The sequence below is a fragment of the Hypomesus transpacificus genome, chromosome 23, assembly GCF_021917145.1.
Source record: "Hypomesus transpacificus isolate Combined female chromosome 23, fHypTra1, whole genome shotgun sequence".
In the NCBI taxonomy this organism is placed as follows: domain Eukaryota; kingdom Metazoa; phylum Chordata; class Actinopteri; order Osmeriformes; family Osmeridae; genus Hypomesus; species Hypomesus transpacificus.
The window spans coordinates 19,607,561-19,627,744 of record NC_061082.1 but is presented as its reverse complement, the minus strand read 5'-3'; the positions used below and the strand labels follow the sequence as shown (position 1 = coordinate 19,627,744).

The 20,184-nt window shown below is 45.5% G+C and overlaps 3 protein-coding genes across 4 annotated transcripts; 1 reads left to right on the top strand and 2 right to left on the bottom strand.

Moving 5' to 3' along the window:
* Window positions 1-556: 556 nt before the first annotated feature.
* nostrin (nitric oxide synthase trafficking) lies at window positions 557-5,171 on the top strand. Its single transcript, XM_047046937.1, has 16 exons — window positions 557-649; window positions 874-959; window positions 1,223-1,306; window positions 1,491-1,553; window positions 1,641-1,722; window positions 2,050-2,112; window positions 2,201-2,299; window positions 2,393-2,518; window positions 2,715-2,813; window positions 3,110-3,235; window positions 3,432-3,540; window positions 3,651-3,739; window positions 3,831-3,956; window positions 4,086-4,434; window positions 4,541-4,624; window positions 4,718-5,171. The coding sequence occupies exons 1-16, from the start codon at window positions 623-625 to the stop codon at window positions 4,852-4,854; spliced, it is 1,749 nt and encodes a 582-aa protein (XP_046902893.1). The 5' UTR covers window positions 557-622; the 3' UTR covers window positions 4,855-5,171.
* Window positions 5,172-5,175: 4 nt separating this feature from the next.
* Window positions 5,176-7,335, bottom strand: spc25 (SPC25 component of NDC80 kinetochore complex). 2 transcript variants are annotated; one of them, XM_047046962.1, is made up of 7 exons: window positions 7,240-7,335; window positions 6,826-6,985; window positions 6,645-6,710; window positions 6,330-6,476; window positions 6,036-6,140; window positions 5,779-5,877; window positions 5,176-5,569 (listed from the first exon to the last, which is right to left on the bottom strand). In XM_047046962.1, the coding sequence occupies exons 1-7, from the start codon at window positions 7,309-7,311 to the stop codon at window positions 5,445-5,447; spliced, it is 774 nt and encodes a 257-aa protein (XP_046902918.1). In that variant the 5' UTR covers window positions 7,312-7,335; the 3' UTR covers window positions 5,176-5,444. The 2 variants fall into 2 exon arrangements, with proteins under 2 accessions (XP_046902918.1, XP_046902919.1); XM_047046963.1 differs by lacking the exon at window positions 7,240-7,335 and adding an exon at window positions 7,094-7,206.
* Window positions 7,336-9,485: 2,150 nt separating this feature from the next.
* Window positions 9,486-19,984, bottom strand: abcb11a (ATP-binding cassette, sub-family B (MDR/TAP), member 11a). Its single transcript, XM_047046017.1, has 25 exons — window positions 19,974-19,984; window positions 19,379-19,615; window positions 19,174-19,258; window positions 18,912-19,045; window positions 18,641-18,812; window positions 18,348-18,472; window positions 18,052-18,226; window positions 17,838-17,951; window positions 17,618-17,728; window positions 17,416-17,541; window positions 16,956-17,159; window positions 16,681-16,851; window positions 16,379-16,580; window positions 16,219-16,300; window positions 15,975-16,104; window positions 15,698-15,859; window positions 15,482-15,586; window positions 15,030-15,191; window positions 13,624-13,827; window positions 13,247-13,488; window positions 12,361-12,517; window positions 11,927-12,124; window positions 11,595-11,801; window positions 11,075-11,221; window positions 9,486-10,772 (listed from the first exon to the last, which is right to left on the bottom strand). Exons 1-25 carry the CDS (start codon window positions 19,982-19,984, stop codon window positions 10,572-10,574), a joined length of 3,864 nt encoding a protein of 1,287 aa, XP_046901973.1. The 3' UTR covers window positions 9,486-10,571.
* Window positions 19,985-20,184: the final 200 nt, after the last annotated feature.

Here is a 20,184-nt window from a genome sequence, read left to right as displayed (position 1 = left end):
ATTCAGGAATTTTGTTAAGTATTATACATTTCTGGTACAAGTTTCATAAAGTGTCGTGGTCCTCTTTAGAGGCAGACACTATGGTGTTTAAATTATTCAAATAAAACCCATGAAGATATTAAAGATTGCAAGTTAGAAAGTATGTTTGTCGGTGTGATTAATTTAATCAAGCAGACTCTTGGGGTAGCACAGAATGACCAGTACACATTTGTAGTGAGAAATGTACAAATCACGCCAGGAAGCGGGATCTGAATTGGACATGAATCACCTTGCATGCTATAGAACATGTGGACATTCGTTTCTTTTGAGGATGTAGACTCAAAGTAGGAAGATCTGCAGAAATACTGGAGGAGGTCATGTGAGGAAGCTGGAAGATGAAACACAATGTACAAAGGAACCACTTGAGTCACGTCATGGATGACAACATGAACGACTTCTGTCATTGGATGCATGTTGCCATGTTGCCATGTCGCCAATCACAGTGCTGGAACAGACATTTTGAATCCTCCAGTGGAATTCTCCTCCCAGCACATCTCAAAGTGAGCGCAGGTGATTTCCGCATGAATGACTTTGGTGATAGAGTGGTCAAAGTGCAAAGTCAATAAAGCAGGGGAGCGCCGAGATGAAGGACCCTGTGAGCACCTGCACTGTGAGTTCTTTGGTACAATTCTCTTTTAGGTTCCACAAATTCAAATCATAGACATGTACAATTGCCTTCTAGTTTTCGTCAGGAAATATCTGGAAAGCATTGATGTGTGTTTTGGTAAATTAGATTGGCAGTATTTGCCAAGACCCTTAGATGGCTTGACAGATTGAGAACAAATTTAATGTACTTGATGACTTTAATTACTTCTTCAATATATTTTACTTCAGTATAATCTGTTGTACCAAGATCTGAAGAGGTTTTCCAAGAATGGGGAGCATTTCTGTAAGGAACTCATGGGGGTATTTCAACAAAGGTAACTTTCACTCAATGTTGTGGTTTTTCTAAACAATTCAACATCTTAAATGCCCTGCCTCCTTACTGTGACCAAATGTTAGCGTTCTGCTCACATAAATGACAGCACCTAACTGTTCAGTTGAACATATTCTTGACATTCTTGCCAAATGAAAAGTGATTCAGGTGTACTGCAGCTGCATGAACCGCCTGAACTTTAATGATCAGTCAAGTTATTCTTTTACCTTTTGTGTGACTAAAGCACTTTACCTTTGGCCACTGTAGGGCTGAACTTGAGCTCAACTATGCGAAAGGCCTTCAGAAACTCGCAGGAAAACTCCTCAAAGTCTCCAAAGGGATGTCCAGCAAGTCAGTAGCCTCCTCAAATAATGTTTGGAAAAACGTTTTAAAGTTTGTCTTTTGAAATACTTTTCAAATACTTTTGAAGTCTAAAAGCATATACTTTTTTGTTTGATATGTACTAGAACAATGTTCTCTACAGTTTACCACGCTAAATGATATGAAGAAATAAAGTGCTTTTGTTTTATTGAAGTTCCACGTACAGTGCATGGTCCCTGGTGTCAGATGAAATGTATTCAACAGCAGACACACACAGGTAACCCACCCTCAGTGACGCTTTCAATGTGCCTCTTCCTGACCGCTCTGCTGTTGACGATGGACGTGTGATGTGTTTCGGTTTCAGAGCACTGGGAACTGCTTTTCAACAGGAGGCCATCCTGGAAATACGACAGATATTAGAGGAGCACAACAAAAGGAAGAGGCCTGTATGAAGGTTTTTTTTTAAATCAGTCTCTCTCTGCCTCTTCTTTCTCTGTCTCTCTCTTGCACTCTCTATCTCCCTGTATCTCTATGACTCTCTCTCTCTCTCTTTAGCACTCTCTCTCTCCCTGTCTCTCTCTCTATTACTCTCTCTTTTTCTAGAATTCTTTCCCTGTCTCTCTCTCTCTCTAGCACTCTCTCTCCCTGTCTCTCTCTAGCACTCTCTCTCTCTGTTAACCTCTGTATCTCACTTCTCTCAGTCATAACAGAAGTTCTTGTCCTCATGCATGTTCTTGTTCATTGTAATCATATCTTGCTCCTTGTTTGCCCAGCTTGATAATGTTGTTGAGAAAACTGGGAAACTTGTGGCGGCTAATTGGGTAGATCAGCTCAAGGTAAGACCTCCATCTCCCTTGGTTACCGGCCAAACTGAATGTAAACAACGATAATTTTCAGATGGTTACATGTTCATTTCCCCTCCAGATGAAAAAGAAATTGATTGGATTAACGAGGGAGCACGAGGCTCTTTTCAATTTTGTTGAGAACAACAAACAAATCTCCACAGAAAAAGAGAAACAGAAGGTACAGCCTGTGTTTCTCTCCCGATCGTCTCCTGTGAACGTGTTCGACTCAGCGTAACGAGGACTGTACCTCTCTCTCTCTCTTATTAACCAGATGCTCAACAGGCTGACTAAATCTGCCGAGGCGCAGAGCAGAGCAGACGAGGAGTACTTCAACATCAACATGGAGGGCCATCAGATCAGACTGAAATGGGAAAACACACTGAAACATTGCTATCAGGTTCGGTACAACACTGCTGTATTCATCCTCACTCTTGGCAGTATGTGTTGAAACTACAGTCTGCATGCTGACATCTGGCAGCTTACTCATAAGAGAGTACAAGTGGATTTGTTTACTTAGCTGATGTTGCACCATTCAGACTAGGTGTGTTGCTTACTAGCTAACTTGCATACTATCTCTCGCTTGCACGTTTCAGATAATCCAGGATCTGGAGAAGGAGAGAATAGAGATCCTCTGCAATGTTCTGAACAGATACAATCTCCACATGTCCAGTTTTGGACAGACTCTCCTACACGTGAGACTATGTCATTTTCGTTTACCTATATTTAACCATGAGAACTTTAACTAGGAGAACTCTATTGACCCACGAGAGGCAGTCTGTTTTACAAGACCTTGCTAAGAAAGCAGCTGCAGCCTGTACACACAAGTATAAAACTAAAACATGAAACTGAGTGACAACACAAACAGTACTGTCACAGTAATGCAAGAAGATTTATCTGAACATTCAGTTTCACCAAACTTCTTCTTCTCTGAATACAGCCAACAAGCGTTAAACGACCACATCTGCGTAACTCTCCTGCTCTTCCACAGAGTCAGAAGCAGATAGACCAAGCCAGTCAGAAGATAGATGTGGAGAAGGACATCCAGAGCTTTGTGGAATACACCAGTGTGACAGCTGAAGACAACACGGCTGAGTTCTTGATGGCAGATTACTTTGTAAGACTCTTAATGCTGGGAATGAGAGCAATATTGAGGGGAATTTTATGTAGTCTTCTTAAAGCATGTTTTTGCTTTAATTTAAAAAAGAATTGTGCCTAAGTCTTTAGCAATCCTGTACTCCTATGCTTAGAAGGAAATTGAAGAACAGCAATTAGGTAATATTTCATTACAATATTTCTATTATGTTGGTTAGGAAGAAGAAAATAAAACATTCATGGCAAAAGAAAGAAGAAAGGATGCCATCAAATCCAAACTCCATCGGCTGGAAGACAACATCAAAAAAACGAAGAAAGACTGTACTGGTAATTCCTTCATATAACTCTAATTACATCCAGCACAATTCATGTTTACTCTCTATTTGAGGTCATGTCATAGTGACACGTTCTATTCTTGATGTGTTATATTCTTAAAGGTCTGGAAAAGCTGATTACCTCCTACTCTGAAAATCCATCATTCTCAAACAAAAAGAACCTTGAGGAAACTGAACAGTTGCTTGATGAGGTAGGTGAAGATCAGTCTGTGAAGATTCCAGGTCCCAGTCATGTCTGACATCAGTCCAGGTCTTCAAATGTGTGTTCTCTTTTTCCTGAAGACCACTCTGAAACTGGACCTTCTTGAAGCCACTCAATGCAAACTATCCTCAACGCTGGCTGAATTAGAGGGAAAACCCAAGACTTTGCATCGCTTTAGTGACAGTATAACCAAATGGAAAGACAAGGTATCTGTACAAAAAAGATACAATATGATATTAACAACACAATGTGATTTCAATAACTTTTGGAACTAACAAAGTCGATATGCCATATGATAATGTCTGCAGAATGTATTTATTTTGTCTTCACCTAAGGATTGTGAGCACAGTATAGTTCAACTGGCCCGTCCAGTCAAAATCAAGAAGACACCGTTCAGAAGCCGGCAGTCACTGAGGGCCTCCATCGTTTACAAAGGGCCCAGGAGCATGACAGCGTCTGCAGAGCCCAGCACAGGAACCACCAACCAGCCCAGCAGCCAGACCACCAGCCAGACCACCAGCCAGCCCACCACGGCTCTGCAGAGTGGCAGCGCTCTCACTAGGCCAACTCCTGGCAGCAGCAGCACTGTCACCGCGTCAGTGAAGAGTGACAGCACTCAACATGGACCAATTGAAAGTGACAGCGCTGTCAATGGAGCACCGCATCAGATGGATGAGGAAGAAGGTGACAAGCATGCCCGTGCCTTAACCCGATCCCTTATTATTCCAAAAGCTGTTAAGAAAATACAGGCAACATACGTTATATTTACACTATGTGCATTTGTTATCAGATGCAGAGGGGTCAAGCATTGGGAAATGCAAGGCTCTTTATGATTTCACATCAGGAAGAGAAGATGAGCTGGAGTTGAAAGCAGGTACAGGGGGGTGAATGTGTGAGGTGAGGCACCCTGCTGAGACCCCCTGCTGAGACCCCCTGCTGAGACCCCCTGCTTTCTCCCCATTCTCAGGTGATCTTCTTGACATCTACCAGAAAGAGGACAGCGGCTGGTGGTATGGGACACTGAACGGCCAGATGGGTCACTTCCCCTCCACGTATGTTGAGGAGCTGCCCATGTTGAATGTTGTCAAGTCATCTGAAGTGTGACTCCTGGGCTCCACAGAGCCATAAGGACGTCATCTAAAGGCCACTACAAACCAAGTTCAGCTGTTACCAGCTACATGCCAGTGAAAGGTAACTGTCTGTTGACTCCATTTCCCAAGCCAAGCTTAAAGGCTTGGACAAGTGACGGTCAGCAAAAAATCTATGTTAAAGACTATCCCTGGCTATCCATGGTCAAACCTGGGCTAATGTATTGATCTGTGATGAACTGTAAGTTACAACGTGACATATTTGACTGGAAAACAAGTGAAGTAAGGTTCTGACTATGTATGTATACTGCTTAGTTATAAAGAAATTTGATACAAATGGAAATTGTGCTGTTATTTATTGGCTTTAATACACAAATATAAAAGTGTTAAAAATATCTAAGGCCCACAGCATTAAAGAAAGTGCAACAGTAGATAGACACCATCTAAAAAAACGAAAGAAAGGAAGGCTTCGTTATAATATTAAAACAAGAAACACAAAACAGACACATCACAACGACTGACACTGTAAAAGCAAGAGAGACACCAAAACAGAAAACTGCTCAGATTTGGTAAAAGACTCCTGCGACACACAAAGGCTTTTGTGTTCTATGTTTTGGGCAAAGCGGCAAACTCTTTGCGGACGTTAGCGAGGAAGGCAGGTAGGTTGTTGGTTTCCTGCAGCCTCTGTTCCAGGGCAGACACACAGGCCAGCAGGGGGTCAGTCGACTCAACTGGTGGACGAAAAAAAAGTTTGATATTAGTAGTGATTCTGTCATTATTCTGATACAAAAGTCACATGAGTTCCCAGACTGTCTTTGATAGTTTACTCTGGAAGCCTATGAGATGCTTGACGATGGGGTTTTCCTGTGGGTCTAATGACGGCAGAAATTAAACTAAATAAACAAGCTTCATGTTTCTCCTCTCCGACATGTTGACTCACTCTGGTACGAGCCGTCCTCTCTGATTCTGAGTATGAAGGTGTAGGTGCAGCCTGGGTCTGAGGGGTTGATGTTTCTGAAGATGAACTGCAACTTGTCACCTTGAAAGAAACCAAAAGAAAAAAGACATCCACATTTGTCAACAGAAAAAAAGGAAATTCCCAGTCAGACATCAAGGGGATGATGGATGGTGGATGGTGGATGATGGATGGTGGATGGTGGATGATGGATGGTGGATGGTGGATGGTGGATGATGTACCGTGGACCTTCCTGATCTCCAGCCCCAGGCGTTCCTGGAACACCAGCTTGGCTTTGTTCAGGTATTTCAGCCTGTCTTTGTTTGCCTTGTTTTGGGACACAATCACTGAGAAAATAACACAATCCAGTGAGGCAGAAACACTGGTGACTCGACGCTTCATGAGTAAATCAGTTTAAACACCAATGTGTGAACATGCTGTCAAGTAGGCTGATCCTACCACAGTGTAAACATGCGATGTTAAGACAGTACGACAGGAGAAAGGCCAGACTGAATGTTAATGTCCCGTTGACCTACGTTCCTTCCTCTTGGCCTGTGTCTCTCTCAGAGCGTCCATCTTCTGCATGAGGCAGCCTTTCTCACTCTCCTTCCTCTCGATCTCTGACATCCTTTGAGACACGGACAGGCTTCTCTCCGTCACTAAAGCATTTTTCTCTTCCAAGTCTAGGAGAATGAGGCAAATATGTAACAACTATAAAAAGATCAATCTTATACAAAATGGACTTAGATATAGCCTACTCATTTACTTATGTATCATTACTAGATATTGTATATCCCCAAGCATTGCTTTTAAATAGAATGTTATATGTTTCAAGAATACCACCATCTTACATTTTGTATAAGAATGTACTCTCTCAAATAGTACTTCGTCATCTTTTTTCTTTTTTGAGCATGTATCTGCAAATAAAAAAAAGTCGATTAGTAAACTGAAACGCTTTAATTAAGGACAATTATGCTAGTCAAAATAGATTGTTTGTAAACAAAACAAGCTCGGTCAGGGCAGGCTACGTACCACGAACAGATTTTAAGAACTGTTTGTGGGATTGACACAAATCTATCCCAGTCTCGATCATCTCGCTGGTTGCTTGAATGAGCAGCTTGTTTCGAATCTCCTCCATCGTCGTGCTAAACCAGTTCCCAGTGTCTGGATCCGTAATGCATGCCATGATTACCTGTAAACAAACACGTAACAAATACATCAATGCTGCTAACATTTGTGATGGTGCTAGAGCTAACTACACTGTGTGAACTAGCGAACTTTACAGTAGTCGCTACGGTACCTTGGGAAGCTAGCTACTAGTTTTATAAGAGTTGCCGTCTTAGCGTTGTGTGTGACACGCTAAGAAGACCCCCACCCCCAAAAAAAACAAATATTTTACATTAACAGCACATCATGAACTGTCTATTATTTTGCTCCGTAAATTACCTTCAAGACTTTTATTTTTTTTTCCTGTTTTCGAAAATCCGCGCCCGCTAGACCGGAAAAGATTGTTCGCATACACGGAAATTACGTCATTAGACCAATCTGTAATAAAACAAATTGCGTACAAATATTACGTTTAGGCGCAAACTGAAGCAGATAAAATTACAAAATGAAGATGAATTATAATAAATAGCATTCATCTTCATTATCATCCTTTTGGAGGAATTTCCTGTTGCCAATAATGCTAAGGTTTGTTTTCTTTTTTTGTCATTGCGCCATGCTGTGGTCAAGTATTGCAACTGCATGTCCAGTGGTAGATAATTTAGGCTACACAGTTGAAATTAGGTTCAAATGTAACCAACTTGGTACCTTTTTTAATTTATCTAAAGTATCATCTTATTTAATGCAATTCAACAAACTTTGATGTTTTCCTTGTTAAACATGGGCATATAATAAACAAACTCCCATCATCATTTTTGATCTTGATTTTCTTTTATCTTGAGTAAAAAATAAAACAACAATCACATTAAGATGCAATAAAATGAATTGAATCTACTGCGGAGGAAAGTTTGTTGTTGCTCACCTCAACAAAACAAAGAAGCAATTGTGTAATCTAGTGGTTTGAATTGTGCATGTGTGTAAGTGAACTGCAAAACCCCTGCAGTGGATACAATGGATAATATTGAACAAATACAAGCAATGGCCTGGAAGGAATTGAATGTCCACAGACAGTCACCATGTAAACACTGTGTCTTACAGTGCTGAGTTCTCACGATGGACAACTCCTTCCATAGTTACCATAACCGCTAAATGATTTATGGTGCTAATGTCAGTATAAGGCCACACGTCTCTGCAGGAGAGACAGACTCCACCATGGGCGTCATGAGGCTGTGGCTGTAGCTGTGACCCTGGGAGCAGTGTCGGGGCGGTGCCCACAGAGACTCGACTCCAGATGGTCCTTCTCCACAGCAGGGGTGTGATGGTCATCCTGCCCCTCCAGAGCTACAGGGACGACCTCGACCTCGACATTTTCAACTTCATGTCGTCTGTGGTCGACCCTCGGAACATCTTCACTCTCTGTTTCTGTTTTAGTCCTGCTGTGGGCACAAAGAGGATTTGGGCGGCAGTTGTTGGAGACTTGTTCAACATCATGTTTAAATATCAAGGCTGCATTCCAGTCACTGTGAGTGGGAGAGAGTGAGACTTCTGTTCAGTCAAAGGGCTTTGTGTTTACACAGCACTTGGATTTGAAGTTGAGTCATCTGAAAATGACTGCCCTCCTTTTCAGGAGTCTGTTTGGACATCGGCTTTGTTGGTAGGTACAAGATTCCCATTTCTACCAGAACGATTCTCAAGACAAATAAAAACATTTATTCAGGATTATGTGTCCTCCGCTGAGATCTCTTTCCTACAGGTACACCTGCACTTAGAGATCAATGTTGTGTAATTTTAACTTGTTTAACTACATGCTCTTATGGTTTCTTCCCTTTAGCACTATTTTTTGGTTGTCCACAATATGTACTTCTTGTTTTTGACTACCCGCAATGCTGTGGGGCTATCTTGTTGTTATTATCAGTGACCTATGCACTTTGTGAAGCTCTCTCTTGGAAGTCGCTTTGGACAAAAGCGTCTGCTAAATGAATAAATGTAAATGTAAATGTAAAATCTCATACAAGCAAAGTTAAGTCAAAATGAACATTTAAGTGACACAAGAAAAATGTGAGACAAAGTATCAATCAATGAATCAAGTCCTCCTTTGTGACTGTGCAGGCAGACACAAAACCTCATGCCACGGGGTCATGGTGCGTGTGGTACTGGATGATCACCTCAGCCCTAAACTTCAGCAGGTTTGGAGTGTCCTCCCGATACACCGAGCTCTCATGGCTGCCACAGGTGTGAAGCGTCTCAAAGAAGCAGAAAACAATGGTTCGGTGTTAAGTATATAAAGTGTGATGTATCTTTATTGTAAATAAAACTGAACCTTTTGAAGATGTAAAGTTTTTACTTAATATGAAAGGGCTACCACTTAAAGCAAGCAAATCAAGCCCAGGTTTTTGAAATGTTTGAATATTTTTAGCTTATTTAACAACTTCTTGGTTCCAGGTGAGAGCTCAGTAGGAAGTGAATCACACACACAATACAGAACTACGCTGGCTGAACACATGAACAGATGGTGACAGTGAATAACTCCACTAAACCGTTTTTTCAAATGTTCAAAATGAGATGCTTTATTTATGGAACCAACGTCCATATCTGAAGTTCGCTGCAAATAAATGAGGCCTTTTTTTGTACACGGTACAGCTTGAACCGGTCCATTAGAACCATCATCATCTGTGGAGCCATATGGATGTTTACCCCGATGAAATGTAGCAACACATGCTGCATCCATGCAGGTCTCCCGTTACGCAAGTTACCTAATGACAGGCTTTCCACAGCTCCTCTTCATCAGCTGTGGTTGCTTGGCAGCTCCCATCGCTCCACGGAGATAAACCATCTAACCGTCCACTTAGAGTAGGACAGGCACACGTGGCCTGTGTGGACTGCTGCTAGCATGGCTGCTGCTAGCATGGCTGCTGTTGTGTCTCATTACGGAACCGCATGGAAATCTTTGTCACTCCTTGGCCACAGACCAAAGGATGGATGTTTGAATGAGCTTTAATCAAATACAAATGCAAATCCAGTACATACAGGTTGAACGACCCAGATCCAGGATCACATCTTGGCACTTTGTGAAGTGCTGTTTGGAGAACCAAGGGGCGTTTAAAAACATGTGATTAATGATAAACCCAGAGGCCAGGCCTCACAGGTGTCTTGGAAATATGAAACAAATCGACCTGTCATCGGTGATTTCATCAGCGCCGCAGGTTAATGATCTATTCCTGTCTTTAATGATTCAGTCAGGTGTCATCGGGGAGAGGTGTGAGACTGAGTACTGGCATGTTGAACAGGGAGGAATCCAGAACAGCCAATCACTGGAGCATCTTATCAGTCACTCGGGGTATCTCTACAGAGCGTGCTATCAACAGCTCACTATCACTGGTCCACGAGGACAACAGGATCAGGTTCACAAGAGCCACACTGGGAGAGGTCATGTCAAGAGGCTCATTGATATTTATAAACAAAACAGATATTCCACATATAAAAATGACTATTAAAACAAGGTGCCACAACATTTACAAAATAAAAAATGTACACTTTCAATAGCACATTTCTTTGTAAATGAATAAATAGGAAAAACAAATGTAATTGAAACCTACGGATCACACATGAATGAAAAACGTCCAGTTTTCAAGTACAGCGTCAGTGTGTCGCCTGGCAGAAGAGGAGGGTGGTGTTTAGCTGATGGGCGCTCCTGTGGTGACTAGTTTGTAGTAGGCAGCCTTCTTAGCCATGAGCTCCTCGTGAGTGCCCTTCTCTATGACGACGCCCTGGGACATGACGGCGATGATGTCGGCCGTCTGGATTGTGGACAGCCGGTGGGCGATCACGATGCAGGTGCGTCCGCGCCGGGCCTCGTCCAGAGCCGCCTGCACCGTCTGCTCACCGGGAGGACGGCGTTACAAACAAACACCACGAAAGGGCGGGAAAACCCCACTTCCTTTATTATAGGTCAGTCTTCCAAAAAAAGAGGATGCGCATACACATTCTCTCTACTTCCTGCTTCCTACAGAAAGAGCCACGTGAGATTTCGATCGACTGACGTCAGTCACCATAACCTAGCTTAGAGAGAGAGGGAGAGAGAGAGATAGAGAGAGGGAGGGAGAGACAGAGGGAGAGAGAGAGAGAGAGAGAGAGAGAGAGAGGGAGAGAGGGAGAGAAAGAGAGAGAGTTTTGGTACCTTCTCACTCTCTGTGTCCAGAGCAGAGGTGGCCTCATCCAGCAGCAGGATCTTGGGGTTCCTGACGATGGCCCTCGCTATGGCGATGCGTTGCTTCTGCCCCCGGGAGAGCTGAGAGCCCTGAGCCCCCACCTGAGTCTCGTATCTCTGCTCCGGCGGAGACGCACCAGCAGGGAGAGGGTTGGAGGCATGAACACATCAACGACTGTCTCATACCATACTGCTGGTGTTTAGAACACCAGAAAGGACATAGAAGCACGCGGTTCTAACAGCATTTTAGTTGCCAGAATCTAGGAATTGTATTTACTGGTCACATTACAACTATGTGTTTTTACTAAATACAATGCAAAGTAACCACATCTCAGCTAGCAGGCATGATGAACAAAATGATGCTGCAGTGCAACACGAAATATCAATTACTGAAATGCAGTGCAACAATAACATCTCAATAACAGTAGTTCATAATACAGTGCTACAGAGGTCATAGGTCAGTACATAGGCCTACGAGCCATCTACTTACGTCTGGAAGGGTCATAACAAAGTCATGGAGGTACGCTTTCCTGGCAGCCTCGACAGTCTCTTCCATCCCCACTGTCCGCTGGTTGTCTCCATACTGGATGTTCTCAGCGATGCTGCAGTCAAATAGCACGGGCTCCTGGGAGACGATCCCGATCTGAGCCCTCAGGAAGGGCACGCTGACGCTGACGGACGGACGGCCGTCGATCAGCTGAGAGCACACGTCAACAAACACAGCCGGTCGCAAAACTGCTCGCATAGAATGTCCGAAACGTCAGGATGTGGTTTGATGAGTGTATCTTGGTGAGAGAGGACGGTGTGCATGGCGGTACCTACCACCTGGCCCTCGTCGGGGTCGTAGAAGCGCTCCAACAGCTGGACGCTGGTGCTCTTCCCACAGCCGCTGCTGCCCACGAACGCCAGGGTCTGCCCGGGCTTCACCGACACCGCCAGGCCCCTCAGCACCTGCACGTCCGGCCGGCTCGGGTAGGTGAACCTGCAGTGGACAAACTCAACCTCCCCTCTGAAATCATCCTGCAGGATAGAGATCATGGGTTCACCACAGGTCAAAGTGGAATCGGACTTTGTGTTTGAGGTTACTTGTGAAAACCAGGCAACAGTGTACTTCTAGTCTTACAATCTTCTGTGCTGACTGTATTCACTATTTGCGCGTGTGCTTTAGGCTTAGCAACATACATTGGTTTAAATTTATAAATGTAAACGTTTTCTTTTTTCAAACAGATGGAAATCCAAACGTGTTGGTCCCTCACCCACTGTTGCCCGTCTGAGTGGTTCATGTTGATCCTGGGGACCCGGTCCAACAGTCTGAACAGCTGTGCCGCCGCCGTCTTGGCTTTGGCGTAGTCTGGGGTGAAGGATGAGGCTTTCCCCAGAGCTGTCCCACTGATCACAACAGCTGAGATCACCCTGCAACACACAACACTGACATCAACATCCAGCTGAGATCACCCTGCAACACACAACACTGACATCAACATCCAGCTGAGATCACCCTGCAACACACAACACTGACATCAACATCCAGCTGAGATCACCCTGCAACACACAACACTGACATCAACATCCAGCTGAGATCACCCTGCAACACACAACACTGACATCAACATCCAGCTGAGATCACCCTGCAACACACAACACTGACATCAACATCCAGCTGAGATCACCCTGCAACACACAACACTGACATCAACATCCAGCTGAGATCACCCTGCAACACACAACACTGACATCAACATCCAGCTGAGATCACCCTGCAACACACAACACTGACATCAACATCCAGCTGATATCACCCTGCAACACAACATCAACATCCAGCTGAGATCACCCTGCAACACACGACACTGACATCAACATCCAGCTGATATCACCCTGCAACACAACATCAACATCCAGCTGAGATCACCCTGCAACACACGACACTGACATCAACATCCAGCTGATATCACCCTGCAACACAACATCAACATCCAGCTGAGATCACCCTGCAACACAACATCAACATCTTCACAACGCTGGAGGAAGTTCTGTCCGAAAATGTAAACATGTTTCTGTTTCCTGATAAAGAACGCAGTGATAACTGGGATATCTGTGTGGAGTAAAAACAGCGCTTGTGGCGTTCTCGTGAACACGGACCTGAACACCACCATGTAGTTGAGTCCTTCGGAGCTGACCAGATAACCTCCGTATCTGAACGAGGCGGCGTAGGCCATGAAGATGACGCACTGAGCGAAGCCAAAACAGATGCCGTAGATGTTGGCCTTCTTCTTGGCAGACCTGTACGGAGCCTCCAGCTGCTGCTCGTATAAATCCACGAAGGCGCTCTCCTTGGCCAGACCAGCGATGGTTCTAATGTTGGCAAGAGCCTCACTGGACACCTGGCGTGGGAGAGAGAGCGGATAGTTCAGCTGCTGAGGCAGTCAGTCTGGCTCCGACAAATCCCTCTGAGATGCTATGCAGCAGAACCAAAGGTGAGCTTGCTGGAAGGTGAAGAGGCGTCCGGCCTATATTACCTGCCCTGCGTCTTCCATTGCCTTCTTATCCTCATTTGCAAAGCCTGTCAGCATCTTGGCTTGGAAGGCCCCCGATAGTCCAATCAGAGGCAGGAAACACATGACGACCAAGCTGAGCTTCCAGCTGAAGTAGAAGGCGATGATGAACGAGGCTCCGATGTTAGTTAAGGAGTTCACAATCATGCCAATCTGAGATCCAGTTGCCTGTGAAAATACAAACAAATTAAATCATTGTGGTATGGCTGACTTGCAGTGCGTTGGGTACATGCCCTCTCAGGGGTGGTGTCTATATCAGCTGTTTCCGCCTGACTGAGTAACGCCAATCGTTTGAATTGTTTGGCACGTTTTGCCCGCGGTGGTGTCGCTGGAAGAACACTGGTAGGTTTCCATTTTTCTGTATTAAGTAACACTTATAAAAGCGCTTGTTTAACGCAACGTTTAGGTCCGTCACTGCAGCTACGTGTTGAGGCCTGCTGATTGCAGACTGCACGCTGTTTGTGTGCTGGCACATTGGCAGGAACCCTGACGCTCCCCAAAGTAGATGGTTTTATTTGTGTATTTCTCTCTTAACCATGTAAAAGTCATTAGTCTAAACCTGATGTCTTCTCTTGTTGTGTTTTAGCAGGAAATACACACACAGTGAAGTGGAAGACCACTGTTTTCCCCTACGTTAATTTGTTTGGATTTCTAGGTTGTGACAGAGCCACCAACTCTTAGTTATTTCTTTGGGGTCTTTATTTACTTTAGTTTGTCTGAAGGTGTTTTGTCATTTCTAGTTAACATCCACCTGGGTGCTACCAACCTGTGGACATGTAAGGTCCAGTATAACCTATTGCAACTGCCTCAGGCCTCTTGTTGTGTACTTGACATCCCCAAATACAATTATGTGGAGTGTGTTTAAGCCTTTTATCACGTTGTTCTGGATTCTGTGTTAACCTACTTACGCAGAGTGACTCGTGATTTGTAGTGTTATTATCCAGAGCGTGTTGATCTTTATTGGGTGATTGGTCTGTCAGACTGGTGTTTTCTGGTTATTCAGTAGCCTGTTTAACGTGGTGGGGAACTACTTTAATGGCAGTGTTATGAATGGGTATGTGAATGAACTATTGTTTTGTAACATCCAATGTCATTGACCAGATATTTATTAAAAACATACTGTATTTGCAACATTTCTGCCTCTGTATGTTCATTCATTGAATAGCCTGCATCCTGTTGAGTTCATAATAAGTGGCAGGGTTTGTCACACAATAACAAAACAAAAAGCTGTGTTTTCCAACTCGGATCAAAAACCAAGAACATTTAATCAAAACGACACATCTGATGATCCTGTCTATTTATGTAATACATTTGATCCATAAAAGGACAAGAGGAGGAGACTAAGTGCAGCCATTGTTTCCCACACTCACCCCTTGGACCATGGAGGCGTCTGTGGCCAGTCTGGTGGTCAGGGCTCCAGGACTGTTCCTGGGGTCATCGAACCAGCCCACCTCCTGCCTCAGCATGGCCTGGAAGCCCATCTTCCTCAGCCGGCGGGTCAGCAGCTCTCCAGACTTCCCAAAGGCGTAGCCCTGCAGCAGAACCTCAGAGCCATCTGGATTCTATTCAAAGCTGCCTGTCCTGATGGGTGCTATTCTATTCCATTCTATTTCTATTGTATTCTGTTGCATTCTAATGTATTCCACTGTATTTAATTCCATTCCATTCTATTCTGTCCTATTCTATTCTATTGTGTTCCATTCTATTCTGTTCTGTTTTACTCCATTCTGTTCAGTTTTATTGTATTCTACTGTTTCCAAGCGCTGAGTATGCAGAATGAACTGCGACAGTGTTGATTCTGCTGAAGCATGGCGAAGCAAACCTGTAGGAACTGTGAGAAGAAGCTGGTCACTGCCACGACGCAGAACAGAACACAGATCCCATCGATCTGCTGCCTTTGTTTGCTCAGGTCTTGGATGGCAAACGTCTGAGGAAACAAGAAGTTTATGGATCAGGAACGAGCCTGAACTGATCCTGCCTGAGCACAATCCTGTTCCCGCTCTGCACAGCAGTGGAAGCTGCCCTGAGAGAAACTCACCCCCAGGATCTGGCTGAAGAGGATGGCGTAGATGGGGTTGACGGAGCCGTTGATAGCGGCCCCCAGGGAGCCCACCAGCATGTAGGGCCACTCGGGCTGGTTGTACTTCAGGATCCGAGCCACGGGGGCCGGCTCGATGCGCTCCACCTCAGCCTCGGGTTCCTGGGAGAGGATCGACGGACGCAGCATCACAATCAGAAAGCGATATTTCGAGGTAAACTTTTGGGCACAATGTTTTAATGTAGTGTGTGCAGCCATTTTGAAGAGGCTTCAGTACCTGTGACTGGGCCATCTCCGGGTCTATTGTGGCACTAAACTGCCTGGATTTCATTTTGAGGCTGCCAGATATAGCGTCAGGGATAAACTCATTTGACAACTGTGTTTGTGAACGTAGCCGAAGAGATCTCCTGAAGCAACAACAAAGTATTCAAGTTTGACGAGCTTTTCTTTCACAAGAACTTTGTCATCATTTACTGGAAATCCGATACCGTTGTTTTTACTATGGAAACTGTTAGATTTACCTTAAGCCAGATTCATAGCTTCCTCGGCTGAAAGATCGAACTTTCTCAGTGACTTGTTCCTCAATGGCTTGACTGTCAGCGCCTGTGAAACAAGGTTCTGTCATGTGACGAAGACTCATCTCTCTTCAAAGAGTTTGCATGCTTTGAATGTCGTGCCTACCGCTGACTGCTTTCACATGAGCCGTGTCGTTGCCTTGGTTCTGCAGGGTGACCAGGGTAAAGTAGACGCCCATCTTCTCCAGCAGCTCGCTGTGTGTTCCCCTCTCCACAGCCTTGCCGTGCTCAAAGCCAACAATGACGTTGGCATTTCGGATCGTCGACAGGCGATGGGCGATAGTTATGGTCGTCCTTCCACAACGAGCCTGGAGAAGAAGAAGAGAGATTGAAGCGCAGCTTGTGGAGAAACACCACAGTGCCCTGGGCAGCTTGTGGTGCTGGGGTCTGGTTGAAGAGAAGACAGACCTTGTCCAGAGCTTGCTGGACCACGGCCTCACTCTCGTTGTCCAGGGCGGAGGTGGCCATGTCCAGGAGCAGGATCCGGGGGTTCCGGATCAGGGCTCTGGCGATGGCGATCCTCTGCTTCTGCCCTCCACTCATCTGCCCTCCACCCTCCCCGACCAGCGTGCTGAACCTCTACATGGAACACGGTGCCACATGTATTAGCAACTGACATGTCTGGGCCATTGGGTTGAACAACATCATAGTATTGTTGAATAGAACCTGTTCTCGAACGGTACCTGAGGCAGTTCCATGATGAAGTTATAGGCGTTGGCCTCCTTCGTGGCCTGGATGATGTCATCCATGGTTACCCCAGGCCGGCCGAAGCGGATGTTCTCCGCTATGGTTGTAGAGAACAGCACTGGCTCCTGCTCCACGACGCCGATGAGGGAGCGAAGCCACTGGATGTTCAAGCTGCGGACATCGTGGCCGTCCAGGGTCACCTGAGAGAGAGAGAGAGAGAGAGAGAGAGAGAGAGAGAGAGAGAGAGAGAGAGAGAGAGAGAGAGAGAGAGAGAGAGAGAGAGAGAGAGAGAGAGAGAGATTGTGTCTTAATCCAGTATCTGCTGAGGCACTGCAGACTGGCCTCATTATGTTGACAGCTCAACTGAAACACAGAGGTTTGTGGGAGGGTGGGGCTGGGAGGGTGGGGCTGGGAGGGTGGGGCTGGGAGGGTGGGGCTGGGAGGGTGGGGCTGTACCATTCCTTCCTTGGGGTTGTAGAACCTTTGTATGAGTTGGATGGTGGTACTCTTCCCAGATCCACTGGGCCCCACGAAGGCAGTGGTTTCCCCTGCTTCAATCACCATGCTCAGGTCATCTAGAATCTGAGCACACCGCTGGTGTTACAGAGGCACCTCAGAGGAACGCCAGGACTACTGAGAGGTTGTGGGCTGGGAGTACCTTGACATCTGGCCGAGAAGGGTAATTGAATGTGACATTTTGGAATTCAATATCTCCGTTGACTTTGTCCAGTTTGTGACCCTCCTCTGAGAAACAATCGATTTCTGGCTCCTGAACAAGAGGTTAAATCATTCACATGTCCATCATCATCACTTCATCCAATCGTTGATTGTGGTATCAAATCCTTCATTGTGGAATCAGGCTCGACATTCTGCCTCACTCTGTCTATGGTTTCGAAGATGGACTTGGCTGCAGCTCGACCGGACGCAAAGGCCTCCAGGCAGGGCGAGGCCTGACCCAGGTTCATGGCTGCCATGAGGACCCCAAAGAACACCTGGAAACAGAGACATCAGACCCTTCCCTCTCCTCTCCTCTCAGCTCTTACAGACCAGAGGATGCAGGGGATGTTACAGGGATGTGACTTTCCCCCATACCTGAATGAGACTCCCTGGAGACAACTCCTTGGTCTCTATCACCAGCTTGGATCCATACCAGAAGGCCAGGGCGTAGCAGAGGAAGATGATGCACCACAGGTAGCCCTGGAACAGCCCGATGATGGTGCCCTTCTTCACGCCCCAGTTCTGGGCCTCCACAAGGTTCCTGTCATACCTGGAGGAAGGGGGGGGGGGGGAGCATCTGGGTTACTCTGGCGTTGTCCGTGTCCGTCAGCAGCGGGGAGAGGGAGAGCGTGGGGACGTTCCTCTCCTCAGAACGAGAACATGAGAGGTACCTTTCGGCCTCCTTCTCCTCGCCTCCGAAGGCTGCCACTGTTCTGATGGAGGACAGCACCTCGTCGGCCACGGCTCCAGCCTTAGCGTACGCCTCCAGCTCCCGGCCAGTCAGCCTGGCCACCGCCTGCACAGAGGACGAGAGGGAAGGGTGAACACATCAAACACAATAGATACTGTGAGAAAACAATGTTCCTCTGAGTATCCGTGGACAAAAATAACCAGTCTTGTGTGTCTAAGGGCCTAAATCATGGGAGAGATGCTTACGAATGCAAGTTTTAGAAAGTGTTCTCACCATGGCCATGAGTCCGGCAGCCAGGCCTATAAGAGGGCTCACAGCTATGACCACCAGGGTGAGCTTCCAGCCCCCGATGAAGCCCACCATGAACCCGAAGATGAAGGTGGAGATCCGCTCGATGAAGATAGACACCTGGTCAGCAATGGCGTTGTTGATCTTGTTGATGTCACTGAGGAAAGAAAATAGTTTTACAAAAGATTACAGTTCATGTATTGTGCGTGTTATGTATACATTTTAAGAGTAATCGATTCATGGTTAAGGAACTTGCTCTGATATCCTGGTGTTCAGCTCTCCCACAGAATTACAGTCAAACCAGCCTATTTCCATTCTCATGATCTTTCGAAAGTAAGTCTTCCTGATTCGCTGGATCTGTCGTGCAGCCGCTGTCACCCAGAGGGCAATCTGAGGAGCAGGGATGAAGTCATGCCAGAGTCATCTCGCTAGCAGCAGAACAGGTTCTCAAGTAAAAATATTCAACAAGTGGAATTACTGCTATGTGAAGCATGATTGGTTCATGTTAAACCACTTACTTGAAAATAACTGACAATGAGCACTCCAACCCCTATACCGACGTAATAATAAGCAAACATTGTCATCTGTGCCTCAATATCCACCCTGTGAAGAAGATCATGGATTTAGTGAGTATTATAGTTATGTTGGAGCACATTTGAACTTTGAAAAAGTGTAATTCCTCCAGTAGTCTTGACGTGATGCTACGACCTGAACCCAACTCACCCACAGAAGACCGTGCCGTTGTCTGACGTCACAAACTCGGAGCCATTCGTCCAGGCGACGGTGTTGTTGATGCAGGTCTTATTGGGGTTGGACAGCTCCTGGACCTCCAGCTCGTACGCCACGAACGTGTTGGTCATCATGCCGTAGACCAGCAGCATGAGGGGGGAGGCGGCGCCGTGGACCAGGGCACACAGGCCCCCCAGCACCATCATCACCGTGTCACGGCACGTCGCAAACCTAAACTGAGGGGGAGAGAAATCAAAACTGATTTGTTGTCTTCTGAGCCTTAACCGATGTGGTTTCTTTTGCACTTTCTTATATTCATTAAAAGAGAACGGTAATCAGTCATTTTGATCAGTACACTGGATGGGAAAATTTTGCGGCTGTAGGTTATTTGCATGAGATAATTACCAGCTGAAAGAATCCGATATCCAATCCAGTCTCTTTTTTGCTCTCCTCTCTGCAATAGAATACAATTATAAAATAACTTTGGCTTTTCAAACCAAAAATGAATTGTAGAATTGTACTATCCCTAATAGTAGTATGATAATATGTGCTGGACTTTAAATTTGAGCAAATTCAGTCATTGACTCACCCCTTTTCCATATCTGTTCAAATTAAACAGAAATGGAATACATGTAACTTAACAGAGATAACTTTTTCATCCTGCACTGAAGATAAGGATTTTGTATTCAGATTGCAGGAAACTCACTTATCTCCTTCTTCGACATCATCTTCCTGTCCTCTGGCAGAGAAAGTGTTTTGTTAAGTGTGACAGGCTCCTTCATTGTGAAGGTCAGACCCTT

Coding starts and splice junctions, on each gene's coding strand:
- nostrin (XM_047046937.1), top strand. CDS start 623: ATGAAGGACCCTGTGAGCACCTGCACT. Junction 3,740..3,830: donor CTGAACAGTTGCTTGATGAG/GTAGGTGAAGAT, acceptor TTTTTCCTGAAG/ACCACTCTGAAACTGGACCT. Junction 3,957..4,085: donor TAACCAAATGGAAAGACAAG/GTATCTGTACAA, acceptor TCTTCACCTAAG/GATTGTGAGCACAGTATAGT.
- spc25 (XM_047046962.1), bottom strand. CDS start 7,311: ATGCGAACAATCTTTTCCGGTCTAGCGGGCGCGGATTTTCGAAAACAG. Junction 6,141..6,329: donor ACAGGCCAAGAGGAAGGAAC/GTAGGTCAACGG, acceptor TTATTTTCTCAG/TGATTGTGTCCCAAAACAAG. Junction 5,570..5,778: donor AGAGGACGGCTCGTACCAGA/GTGAGTCAACAT, acceptor TTCGTCCACCAG/TTGAGTCGACTGACCCCCTG.
- abcb11a (XM_047046017.1), bottom strand. Junction 18,473..18,640: donor CTGCCGGACTCATGGCCATG/GTGAGAACACTT, acceptor TCCTCTGTGCAG/GCGGTGGCCAGGCTGACTGG. Junction 16,301..16,378: donor TCATGTGAAAGCAGTCAGCG/GTAGGCACGACA, acceptor CTTGTTTCACAG/GCGCTGACAGTCAAGCCATT.